Source organism: Volvox carteri (genome assembly GCF_000143455.1).
Source record: "Volvox carteri f. nagariensis unplaced genomic scaffold VOLCAscaffold_26, whole genome shotgun sequence".
Classification (NCBI taxonomy): domain Eukaryota; kingdom Viridiplantae; phylum Chlorophyta; class Chlorophyceae; order Chlamydomonadales; family Volvocaceae; genus Volvox; species Volvox carteri.
This window is the reverse complement of record NW_003307569.1, coordinates 1626201-1638959: the sequence shown is the minus strand read 5'-3', so window position 1 is coordinate 1638959 and position 12759 is coordinate 1626201. Positions and strand designations below refer to the sequence as shown.

The 12759-nt window shown below is 57.9% G+C and overlaps 2 protein-coding genes across 2 annotated transcripts; one reads left to right on the top strand and one right to left on the bottom strand.

Annotated features, from left to right (window-relative positions):
* Positions 1-851: 851 nt before the first annotated feature.
* VOLCADRAFT_92577 (uncharacterized protein) lies at positions 852-7561 on the bottom strand (the record flags this gene model as incomplete). The annotated part of the gene is made up of 9 exons (XM_002951874.1): positions 852-940; positions 1188-1219; positions 2747-2981; positions 3197-3257; positions 4267-4569; positions 5188-5555; positions 6380-6452; positions 6561-6998; positions 7163-7561. The coding sequence occupies 9 exons, from the start codon at positions 7559-7561 to the stop codon at positions 852-854; spliced, it is 1998 nt and encodes a 665-aa protein (XP_002951920.1).
* A 969-nt stretch (positions 7562-8530) lies between these two features.
* VOLCADRAFT_92576 (uncharacterized protein) lies at positions 8531-11859 on the top strand (the record flags this gene model as incomplete). The annotated part of the gene is made up of 5 exons (XM_002951949.1): positions 8531-9021; positions 9409-9862; positions 10241-10381; positions 10795-11294; positions 11427-11859. 5 exons carry the CDS (start codon positions 8531-8533, stop codon positions 11857-11859), a joined length of 2019 nt encoding a protein of 672 aa, XP_002951995.1.
* Between the last annotated feature and the right edge of the window lie 900 nt (positions 11860-12759).

Genomic DNA, 12759 nt, shown 5'->3' with positions numbered 1-12759 from the left:
TGCACATATGATGGCAGCACTGCATGAGCATATGAGCATGTGTATGTGTGGGTGGCCAGGACGGAAGGGGATTGTAGTGCTAGAAGCATATATGTAATCGTTTGAGGCATGACGATGAGCTTCATCCCCATCCATGGCGTAGGCATCTGGAGCAGTGTTGATGATGGCAGCATAAAAAGCATACAAGCTATACTATACTACAGCTTCTGCTCGTGCTTTTAGCTGCAATGTGGGACTTTGTGCCTCAAGGACATACAAGACAAGACAACTTCTATATTATACAGAACTGCTGCATCACACGAGTGCCTGCAGCACTCCACGTATACTATTGTAACTGCCCCAAAGCCCTAAAAGTCAAGTCTGACTTAAGTCTGGAGCTTCATGACTAAAATGCTCCCACGGGTTTGCCATCTTTTATATTGCTGCTCCTCCTTAACTAGCTTTTCCAAAACTATCCACAGGTGCCCTGCTGCCCCCTAATATATTAAAAGGTAAAAGATGTACACAGACTTGAGATATGCGCCTGTGTAGGACCACATGTTCTTAATCACGATTCTTTCTGAGGTACAGAGGAGAAGTTGCCTTTTCATGAAGGCCTAGCTACACAAACTAAACAAGCCTTTTTATCCCCCGGTTTCACAGCCTATAAGTTTTCCAAAGCTCACAGCCCAGTGCAGAGAGACTGTATGTGCAGTACTTGATCAAGTACAGGACGTACAGTCTCTCTGCACTGGGCTGAGAGCTTTGGGAAAACTTAAGCTCGGAAACCGGGGGATAAAAAGGCTTTTGTTTGTGTAGCTACGCCAGCCATGTAGGTTTGCTGGTTTTCCAAGATCCCCCATGCAAAAGATCTAGACAGAGAACCCGCTGCCCTTTATATGCTGTTTGGTAACTTTGAGGAAAAGTGCCAGCACTCCACGTCCTCCCTGGTGTGGCAGGCCTTAGGGGGCAAAGGGAGGGGGGGACATGAAAAGTGAGTTGTGAAATGTGATTCCCCGACCCTCCCTAACCCCCATACCCCGCCAACCCCCGTGCCACGACCCTCCCAACCCTCCCAACCCCTATTCCCCGACCCTCCCTAACCCCCATACCCCGCAAACTCCCGTGCCACGACCCTCCCAACCCTCCCAGCCCCAATTCCCCGACCCTCCCTATCCATAGACACCTTGTAGCGATGTGTGACGTACGTTCCTCGACTCGAAAAGCTCCAAGCCACGCTCTGGAGGTTAGTGGTTGCAGTCGGAGGCCAAGGACAACGTTAGGCTAAGCTTCAAATATGCATTTTGAATCCGGGCTGAGCAGCTAGCCAGACCACGAACCAGGACGAGAAACCCAAAACGCGTTCGTTACAGTACAACTAATACGGACAAGGCACCGGGGACGTGGACATAAGGTTGGGGATAAGAGACGCCCAGCCTGCCTGCCAGAGCCCGCATGCTACTTAGTGCGGCCCTTCCGGGCTACCGTGCTCTTCCGCATTGGTAACCAGCAGGCAGCCGACGGCCTCGCTTGGGTTACTTTGGCCCCACGCCTAACCCAGCGAAACATCCCCCGTGCCTCTAAACTAAAAGGCTGGCCTCTCACAAAACCAGGAATCCAAAGTTCGGAAGGGAGGGCGGGTGGGAAAGAAAAGGTCGACAAATTCACACCGCTAACCAACGGACAAAACCAGCGGCAGCTAGCAGCTGTTCTGGTACGGAGGGCTCGTGTCAACTAGTAGCCGAGTCCGAGATCGCCCGGAAGATAATTCAACAAGACTAAACACCACCGAACAAATAGCAATTCAAAATAACAACCACTAACTGCACCGTACGACGCCGCTCCGACGCCCCTCTTCAAACCACATTTTCGGCTATGCCTAAAATAAGATTTTGAATCCGGGCTGAGCAGCTAGCCAGACCACGAACCAGGACGAGAAACCCAAAACGCGTTCGTTACAGTACAACTAATACGGACAAGGCACCGGGGACGTGGACATAAGGTTGGGGATAAGAGACGCCCAGCCTGCCTGCCAGAGCCCGCATGCTACTTAGTGCGGCCCTTCCGGGCTACCGTGCTCTTCCGCATTGGTAACCAGCAGGCAGCCGACGGCCTCGCTTGGGTTACTTTGGCCCCACGCCTAACCCAGCGAAACATCCCCCTCACCCAGTCGCGTCACATGCGCTCCACCACTGCCCGCCTCACCGCCACGGACCGGCGGATGTAGACCAGTACCGCATCAGACCTCCACCGCCCATGCGCCTTAATCTCCTCCAGACCCACCCCAGCATTGGCAGCCGCAGTGGCCCCCCCCTTGCGCAAGCTGTGGGCCGATATTCTAGCGAGATCTAGCCTCAACTCCGGCTCGTACCCCTGCAACTCCCCCAGCAACGCATGCAGCCTAATAGTGAAATCCCCGCGCCGCCACGCCGTCCCCTGCTTGCCCGGCCCGGTGATTCCCCGTACGAAGAGCGGGGAGTGACCCTCGGCCGTCCCCACGCACTCCAGGTGCCGCTGTACTATGCGAGCAATGGGGATGCCGCTCTGGGTGAGCGCTGCCAGGCACACCAACGTCCCCTCTCCCTTCTGGTCCGTTTTGCTACGTACGATCCGCAGCCCTACACCCCCTCCCGGCAACTCCTCAATGCAGCCCACTGTCAGGGCCGCCAACTCGCTCCTCCGGAGCATCCCGAAAAACCCCAAAACCAACCAGCAGGCGTCCTGTGTGAACTCCGACGCCCTCCGCGGCTCCGCATTTGCCCTGCACCGTAGCCACGCCACGAGCAGCCTTAGCACCCCCAGGGGCAAAGGTGCCTTTGCCATGGACGGTGCCGACTCCGGCCCCGCAGCAGTCCTTCGCAACGCTTGGCCCAGGGTTCGCTTGACCAGCGGGTCGCGGCTGATATAGGCCTCTGGCGAGACTCCCATGAACCGCTGCCAGTCCGCCAGGGCGCTCAGCGTGCCGGTGACGGTGGAGGTCGCGTACCGGCCAACTGCATGCGCTATGAACAGACACACCAGGTCCCGATTGAGGTCGGACCCACGCTGGCGGGGCAAAGCGTCCGCCTCCGGCACCCCTGCGACCTCCGCACAGAAGCGTACAAAGCGCCGCCGCCCCGACTCGTATGTGACCAAAGAGCTGTCTGCGACCGCGCTGCCGTGCAACTCCACGGCTAGCCGTGCTAGTTCCTCCGTAACACTCCCCTGGGCCACTGACCCGATACCCGCCGCCGCAAGCAAGCAAGAAGTGCAGCGGTACCAACCACCGGGGTAGGCGCCTGGGGCGATTCCAAGGCACCGACGATGGGTCGAGCGGGGGCAGGCCTCGCAGCGTAGATCCCTAGCTCCACATCGCCGCCCGCAGACGGAGCAGCTTCCCTCCTCCTGGAAACCGCCTGCCGACACTGGCCAAGGGGGGATGCGGGGCAATCTAATTGAGCCTGAGCACAATCAAGTCGTACTCGCTGGGCGCGGCCTCGGCCCCCCACGGGAAAAGGCAGTGCCGCCGACCCTTGGGCAAGACAGCTGCAGCGATACCACAAACGGGGTTGCCCCTTGCCCGGTGCCCACGACGAACCGCCAAAACCACGAGCGCTCCGGCCAGTTTGGCACGACGACAGTTGCGCGTGTGCTCCGGTCGAGCCTCGCAGCCGCCACGATCTCGAGCAGCACCTCCCCGACCAAATCCTTGGGTGGGAAGGCCCACAGGACTTTGCCAGCGAGGGTTGCCGCCTGGCCCAGCACCGACTTGTCCGGGCTGAAGAAGGTGGAGCAGCCTGGCTGAGCGTTGACACCTAGCACGTCGCAGCAACAGTCCACCGATGGAGCATACTGCCCAAACCCGACCAGGGAGCAGAACGTGCGAGGTTTGAGGCGCAGATTCTGGCTGCGGGCCAACTCCAGATTGCGGCTGAGCCGGTCTGCCCTGACGTTAAGCTCCCCGGCGATGTGCTCCGCCCTCACTTCAAACTGGTACCGCACCGCCAGCAGCGCCAGCTGCCGGCTGACGGCTCATCCGTCCGGGATGCGTGTGGAACCGTGGTTGATGGCCGCTACCGCCTGGGTGTTGTCGCACCGGACCAGCACCCGGCGCCCCGCCAACCGTGGCACCCAGGACTGCAGCGCCCGCAGGACCGCTGAGAGCTCCAGCCAGCCGATGTGCAGTCGTCGCTCCCCTTCGGACCAGTGGCCTTGCACCTCGGCCCGGTCCCAGGCCGCCCCGAAGCCCGCGCCACTCGCATCTGTGAAGATGGTGGCGCCCTCTTCCCCCAAGAACTCTCCCCTCACCAAGTCCAGATTAGCCAAAACGCAGCGCTTGACGCCGTCCCAGACGGAGGAGTCCGGGCGGAGGACGTCCTGCCAGAAGCGAAGGTCGTCAAGAGCCTCTTCGGGAAGGGCGACTGATGACGGCGGGGGGTACTGCAGGGTGCCGAGAGCGTCGTAGATGCCCTGCAGGAATGTGTAGCCCCATCTGCACGCTCGCGCCACAAACGTGAGGCGGCCGGCGAGTGTCTGAAGGTCCCCTCGGCGGACGGGCCCTGTGGCGGCCGCCTCTAGGATGGCGGTGACTTCCCCGGCATATCGCTGCCGCTTGTCGGGGGCCATACGCATCTCCATGCGGACGGTGTCGAAGAGCATGCCCAGGAACTCCAGCTGCTGTAAGGGGGTGTCGCGCCCCCGGTCCTTGCTGGCCTTCCACTCGAGGCCCAACTCAGTGCCAATGTCATCGAGGATCTGAAAGGCGCCCTGGACGTCCGCGTGCGAGTGACCCATGATCATGAAGTCATCTACGTAGACGAAGATGCGCACCTGCAGGCCCCGGTGGTCGCACTCCTGCTGGAAAATGCTGGCGGCGGCGGTGGTAAGCTCCACGAAGATCGCTGGGCTTTGACTGGCGCCGAAGGGAAGGGAGACCCATCATTGCAGCGCGCCGGTGGAGGGGTGCCGAAAGGCCATGAATTGGCGCGCCTCTGGTGCCAGCTTGACGTGGTGGAATCCGCTCGCCAGGTCGCGTTTCCCCAGAAAGCCGTTGGCTGGCAGCTGTTCGAGAAGTGTGGCGAGATCGGGGAGCGGACAGGGGAGCTTGGTCATGCACTCATTGACCCCAGACCGAGAGGGGTCGGTTATGGGACGGATGGAGCCATCTGGCTTGAGGACGACGTGCAGGGGGTTGACGACGGTCGCGAAGTCGGTCTCAGGGCCATGCACGCTGGGGTCATATTGCTCGGTGACGCCGGAAGCCAGGAAGTCGTCGAAGTGCTGGCTCATGTCGGCGAGGTGCGGGAGGATAGAGGGATAGTTACGGAGGTGGTGGGACGGGTTAGGCTCCGTGTGGAATGTCCAGACGGCCGCGTTGCGGGACGCTGGCGTATTCACTCCATACCGCAGCCATGCCTCGGTGACGAGCTTGCTGCCCGCCTGCCCGAACCAAGGGCGTCCCGGGGCCGGATGGAGCGGTTCGGGGATCATGGCCGCCGCCACTAAGGCTGACGCCTGTGCTACCACTGCTGCAGCGGCCTCTGCAGCCACTGCGTCGGAGACCAACTCAAGTTGCTGCGGAGGCGCGGGGCCCGCACCTACACTCATCAAAACGGGACAGGGGGGGGGGGGAAACCGAGCCAAGCACCCCCAGGAACAATCAGCTGCCAACCTCCTTATCCCCGAGGAGGGGGCCGATATCGCGGTGCGCGCCCCGTCTATCGCCCGACGGGGAGGGCAGCTCTAACCCGCAGCGTGTGAGGGCCCTCCAACTGGGCTAAACGTCGGCAAGATGCCTCCTTATCCCCGAGGAGGGGGCCGATATCGCGGTGCGCGCCCCGTCTATCGCCCGACGGGGAGGGCAGCTCTAACCCGCAGCGTGTGAGGGCCCTCCACTGGGCTAAACGTCGGCAAGATGCCTCCTTATCCCCGAGGAGGGGGCCGATATCGCGGTGCGCGCCCCGTCTATCGCCCGACGGGGAGGGCAGCTCTAACCCGCAGCGTGTGAGGGCCCTCCACTGGGCTAAACGTCGGCAAGACGCCTCCTTATCCCCGAGGAGGGGGCCGATATCACGGTGCGCGCCCCGTCTATCGCCCGACGGGGAGGGCAGCTCTAACCCGCAGCGTGTGGGGGCCCTCCAACTGGGCTAAACGTCGGCAAGACGCCTCCTTATCCCCGAGGAGGGGGCCGATATCGCGGTGCGCGCCCCGTCTATCGCCCGACGGGGAGGGCAGCTCAAACACCGGTTCACGGACAAGGCAAGTACGACCTAACACAGGGCAACACGGGTTGTCTATCCCCCGAAAAAAAACTGACAGACGCACTAAGCAGGGCACGCCGCACTAAAACTCGGCCTCTTCCCGACACGCAAGCAAGGCCCAACGGGGATGGGGTGCACAAGCAACCCCTTATGGAACTCACGTTGGGCAGCGACGTCCGCTTGTTGTTGGGCGCCGGCCGCCTTGATGGGTATGCCCCCAGGCCCCGGCCGCTCCTGTGGCGTTCCAGGGAGGGGGCAAGCGGCGGCCGGCGCCTCCGTGACCTATGCTGAAGCTGGTGCCCCGCGGGCGCCCGCCCGCAAGCGCGCCCGAGCCTTGTCAACCGCTGCCTGCTGCTGGTCCCGGGGCATGGCCTGGAGTTGTGGGCAGTTTCGAAAGCGGTGGCCCCGCTGGTTGCAAATTAGGCACGTGATGTCCTCGGGGCCCTCTTGAGGGCCCCCCTCGGGGGGCAATGTGGCGGCGAAGGGCCGCTTGGAGCTGGGCCGGCTGGCCGACTGAGTCTGTCCTGTAAGCGCCGCGCCCAGGTACGCCCGCTGCTCGGAGGAGAGAGAAGCGAGGCAGGCGACGAGGGAGGTCTTGCGCGGGTCCCCATCCCTTGCCAGGCGGATGACCTCTTTGTAGGGCAGCAGCTGTGACATGTCGTTGAGCTGCTTCTGAGTCTGCTGCGCCTCGGATGCTATCTTGTAGTGTTGCGCCACCTGCACGGCCAGCTGCGCCCGTGCTTCGGGGTCCTGTGTCCCGTCGAACTCTGCTGCAGCCGCCTGAGCGGCCGCAATGTTGTGGTTGACGACGCGGTTGGCATGACTGTTGAAAGCTGATTGGTCGGACGCCAGGCGCTGTCCTCCTGCCGCTTTGAACATCGATCCCCACACCGGCACGGCGTCTAGGACGTCCTCTCTGTCTGCTGCGAGGCCGAGCATATCACTGCGTCTTCCTCGACCACATTTGGGAGGGGGTGCCAGCCTTGCGGCGGCACGCCAGAGACGAGCTGAAGCTTGCGCTCTTGGATCGCGAGCCGAGCGGCATCGCGAGTCTTCAGGTCCGTGAAGGACGGGTTGGCTCGAAGGATCCTCGAACGCTGAGCCTCATACTTGCGCCGAGTAGACTCGATTTTGGCCGTGTGGGCCTCTTTGGCTGATTTCGAGGCTCGCGCGGGCAGATGCTCTTCCTGCTGTCCGAGGTCTGCCGCCAACGCTTCATCGATGGCCAGGAGCTGGTCTTCTACTCGTTGCAATAAGTCTATTTCGTCCGATGAAAGCGGTGGGAAGGCCACCAGCTCTCGATCGCAGTCGGTGATCGTGCGCAGATGGTCAAAGGGCGGCATGTTTACAGCAACTAACACCGGAAGAACTGATGAAATGAGCTGTGGATGATAAGACCGAAAGAAAAGGTCGACAAATTCACACCGCTAACCAACGGACAAAACCAGCGGCAGCTAGCAGCTGTTCTGGTACGGAGGGCTCGTGTCAACTAGTAGCCGAGTCCGAGATCGCCCGGAAGATAATTCAACAAGACTAAACACCACCGAACAAATAGCAATTCAAAATAACAACCACTAACTGCACCGTACGACGCCGCTCCGACGCCCCTCTTCAAACCACATTTTCGGCTATGCCTAAAATAAGATGTTCTAATGCACCGTTTTTAGCACTCATCTGGGGCGTTGCTTCGCTGCAATAGCCCATTCTTTCCCCCCGTGTGTACTCCCTAAAACCCTAAAACCCTAAAACCCTAAACCCTAAAAACCCTAAGTCCCGTGGAAGTATGACTTGGCCCACGACACAACACATGCATGTGGCCATTTACACACACACACATGCACACGCATACACACAGACACACAGACACACGCACATACACATATACACACATCCACACGCACACACACATGCACACACATGCACACACACATGCACACACGCACACATGCACACACACACACGCACATACACACATACACACGCACATACACACATACACATATACATGCACACGCACACACACACACGCACATACACACATACACACGCACATGCACACACACATACACATACACATACACACATACACACACATACACACACTTACACACACTTACACACACTTACACACACATACTGATGGTGATTGTCAAACGTTATACCTGCATCCTGTGCTGGCCACATGGTCACCACACACAGCTGCTTTGTATCCCCCAAGCAATAACACAGATAATCCGCCTCTGCCCCTATAAGAGCACCTGCACCTAGCAATAACACCACATGCTGAAAACTACTGTCGAACCTTGTTGCCCATGATTTTCTACATGCAGCGTTGGGCAGTGTGGGACACAACCGTGTTCATAGAGGGCATGGGTAGCTTGAGGTTCATCCTGGTGTCCAATGAGGCAGAGGTCCGGAAGGCTGGTGGCGGCCAGAACTTGATGGTGGTCAACCAGGTGGCAGAGGAGGTGCAGAAGCAGGCCACCCCCCTTCTGAAGAGGGTTGTCCATGGGTGGTTGAAAGAGCGCCCACATCTAAAGCAATATACAACCAACGACAGCATGCTCCTTTGCAGGCTGAAGGCCATCAAAGCCATACACAGCTCAACACCTTCAGTGAAGCTGGCAAGCTGCACAGCCATGGCCAAAGCTTTGCACCGGAGTGCAGAGCTTGCTCCGGTGGCTTCTGCAATCAAGGAGCTTAAACTGAAGCGGCCGCCATTGAGTGCCACAAGTCCAGAAATGACACCTGTACAACTGGCCAAGGCCACTGCATTCGAGCGGCTGCAGCCCCCAGGGAAGCGGTGTGGGGCCATGATGGCCACACATCAGCTGGAGGCAGAAGACACACCGACTATGAATGCGGCCCAGCCCACTGCCACCACCTCCACTGCTGCCGCCACCGCTGCCACTGCCACCGCTGCCACTGCTACGGCTCCTGCTACCACTGCCGCCACTGCCACCACTGCTGCCAACACTGCCACCGCTGCCACTGCCACCGCTGCCGCCACCACCGCTGCCACCACCACCAATGCAGCAGCAGCAGCAACAGCAGCAACAGCAGCAACAGCAGCAACAGCAGCAACAGCAGCAACAGCAGCAACAGCAGCAGCAACCACTGCCACCGCCATCCCCAGTTGCAACTCGCCCCTTGTGCACCCTGCACAATCTGCTGCTGCTGCCGGCCGCAGGCCAACCCCCCGCCACCCCGTCACCTCCCCTAATCTTCTGCCTTCATCACAAGTAGCGACCCCCACTAGCCACCAGCCTGCACCCTCTCGAGCTGCAGGAGCTGCACGACAACAGGGCCCCCCAGCATCCCCAAAGTCGCTCTTTTACCCGGTGGGGGAGGAGTTTCCCACTGCCCTCCCCAGGAAGCTGTGGGACAGTACAGACATCAGCCAGTTTGGCATATTTCAGAAATTTAAAGGCAAAATGCCATCCATGATGCCCATCACCTCCGAAATCGATGACTTTGAGGCGTTCTGGACGCAGCCCTACAATTTTGAGCGCCAGGGGACTGGAATGGTACGTCAATCCACCTATCGGGGCCTCAAGAGCACGGTATCCAAGTTCCTTGGCTTCGCCCACGGCTGGATGAAGGTCAGCTTGACCTCCCTGTCGTTGAGGCTGTTCTCCAACCAGGTGTGTATGTGTATGTGTATGTGTATGTGTATGTGTATGTGTATGTGTATGTGTATGTGTATGTGTATGTGTATGTGCTTTTGTGGTGTGAAGATTAGGTACATTAGTTCGCTGGATGTATGGACCTGACAAGCAAAAACAACAAGTGACACAGATGGAGACTAAACCCTAAATACCATATAGCTGTCGCACGCCATTTATGCAACCCTAATCTGGAGACACTATACTTTTGCTTCGCAGCTCATGCCACAGCTATGTTGCGAATACAATGCCCTCCATCCTCTCCCTCCACACATGCCACCTCCCGCCCCACCCTAAGCCCCACCTCAACCCCCACAACCCACACCTCCCACAACATCAATGCTTACCCGTGTGCAGCACCTCATAATCAGCTATATGGACTTCATGGTCCATCGTGTCTGCCGTACAAAGGCAGACGTGGAGTTCCAGAACTCCATCAAAACAGTTGAGTACCTGAGGCAGGTCGACACAAGGTCCCTGCCAGATCCGGAGATGAAGGTGAGTAAATTCATGGGTGCAGTATAACTCACTAAAGGAGTGGATGAGCCAGTCATGGAGACTTGTGGCTGTCAGCTGCTTAGGAGGTGGCAGAGGCATATCTCACCCCTTAGGTGGTCTTCCCATTGGACTGGGCAGCAGCCCCTGGCCAGTGTCAGGCCCGGTCAGATAGTTGTATGAGATGCACACCTACACACACACACACACGCAGAAACACACGCACACACCCACACAGATACACATACAGACACACACCCGGTTGGATGCCATGGTGCATATTGAAGTGCCACCGTTGCATCTTACTCTCACTCTCCCTGCCCTGTGCTATTCTCTATATGTGCTGCTGCTGCCTATAACATGTGTGCCCCTTTCCCATTCATTTGATTACATCCCTCCCTCTACATCATCATTAGGTTGCACACCTCATCAGGGTGCATGAGTGGCTCAAGGTGGTGAGGCAACAAGTGCGGAGGAACTACCCAAGAGCTGCCAAGGCGGCACCACCACCTACACTGGTGGTAACAAGTGATGAGGAGACAGGGGATGCAGAGGAGGAGGACAAGGGTTCGGAGGTGGTGGTGAACCACCAGCGGCAGCAGTCCAAAATGTGTGCCATTGCTGGTGGTGGTGGTGGTGGTCCTGCTGCTGCTGCTGCTGCTGCTGTGAAGCATCACCCAGCTGCCACCAAGACAGCAGCCACCAAGAAGAAGCCAGCAGCTGCAGCACCACCAACAACCGCTTCCCCGCCTGATGATGGTCTGCCTAGCAAAAGCGAGGTACTATCTTTTGTGCGTGCGCTGTGGGATAAGGCACAGGCGATGCTGGAGAAAGACCTTGCTGCTGCTGGGCCTAATTGTATTGTATTGTGGTTACAGTATTTCCGCCGCCGACGCGGCGGGTGCCCTCACGAGCCGTGAGGCTCCAGAGCACGCTGTTGACGCTCATCAAAAACCTCAGTAAGGAAAGTAGCGATTTTCCTCGGATTGGTATTAAGAAATACCTTGCACATATCAGTATCTTCAACTAATGGGCCCGTCACTTACAGCACCGCTGTCCTGCTCATGCATGCACTGCTGGCGGAGATGATATCTGGTGTCTACATTCCGCCTGTCCGCTTGTCCGTGTTGAGCACCTTGATGGTGACAGGCATGCAGACCTGCAAGCAGCAAGACTGCTTCCAGATGGACTGCCGCGGCAACAACCTGGTCGAGGTGTTTCCTGTAGCAAGGGCAGGGGCAGGGGCGGATGGCAGCCATGGCGCTAGCAGCAGCAGCAGGAGCAGCAGCAGCAGGGGCCGTCGTCTTGTGATGGAGACCATCCATCACAAGACGGAGCGCTTTAAGAAGGATGAGGCCCTGAGAATTGTGCTCCCTTCAACGCTCTCCCAGCACATCCGGACTTACACAGAGTATGCCCGGCCAGCACTCCTCAACATGAATCCCAGCATTGACGTCTCTAAAATTGGAAGTCACCTATAGGCCGGGCCATCGCCTAATAGGTAGGACCGCGGAATATGTGGAGTATAGGTGATTTCGCGTATATGATCGTATACAACACACCTATAGGCGATCTGTTGTATACAGCATGGTCTATAGGCCTGAAGGCTATAGGTTATCATGTGTACGCAAGAAAAGCTGTGAGAGCCTATAATCGTTGTATAAAGGTATGCCTTTATGTAGGCCGCTCGTATATACAGTGTTCGGGCCAAAGCTGCACTAGCTGCTGCGTGCGAAACACATTTGACCTCCCTTAAAATGCTGCAAACTATGAGGTCTGTGCATATGAAACGTATTGTATTCACCCTTCATGCCGAGGCACATGCATCGATGGAGCCCATGCATTGCCGTCAGGTACCCCTCGTCCCTAAGATCTACTGCTGTAACAACCACGCACACATACTGCTAGTAGTCATAAGAGCTGTAATTCCTGTGACCTCTGGTGTCCTGTTCGCGCCAGTTGCACCGCAAACGCTTCCACATGAACTGTTAAACTGTTTAAAATTTTCGTATTCTTAAGTATCGCGCGTGTGTATGCTTTGAAAATACAGGAGATGGAAAAGGTACGCTTACAGCGCTAGCCGTCAGCGATTTCTGGCTTACCAGGGTCTCAAGATCTAGGACCTCTTTTCCGAAAGCACTGAAAGGAGTTTTGCAACGTTATGTAATCTTTTCGGGGACTTTCCATGGACCTGCCGGCGAAGTAAGGGAATAATATGCGCACGCCGCCGAATAAGTAATTATCAGTAAACAGTTAACCTGCAGGTATCACGTTGAACTTCTTAATGCAATGCCAACATAAACCAAACAGGACAAGCCTACAACATGACTTCCAAAGGGTGGCATGTATGTTAGAAGCGCCCTGCAATCCGCTAAGGTACA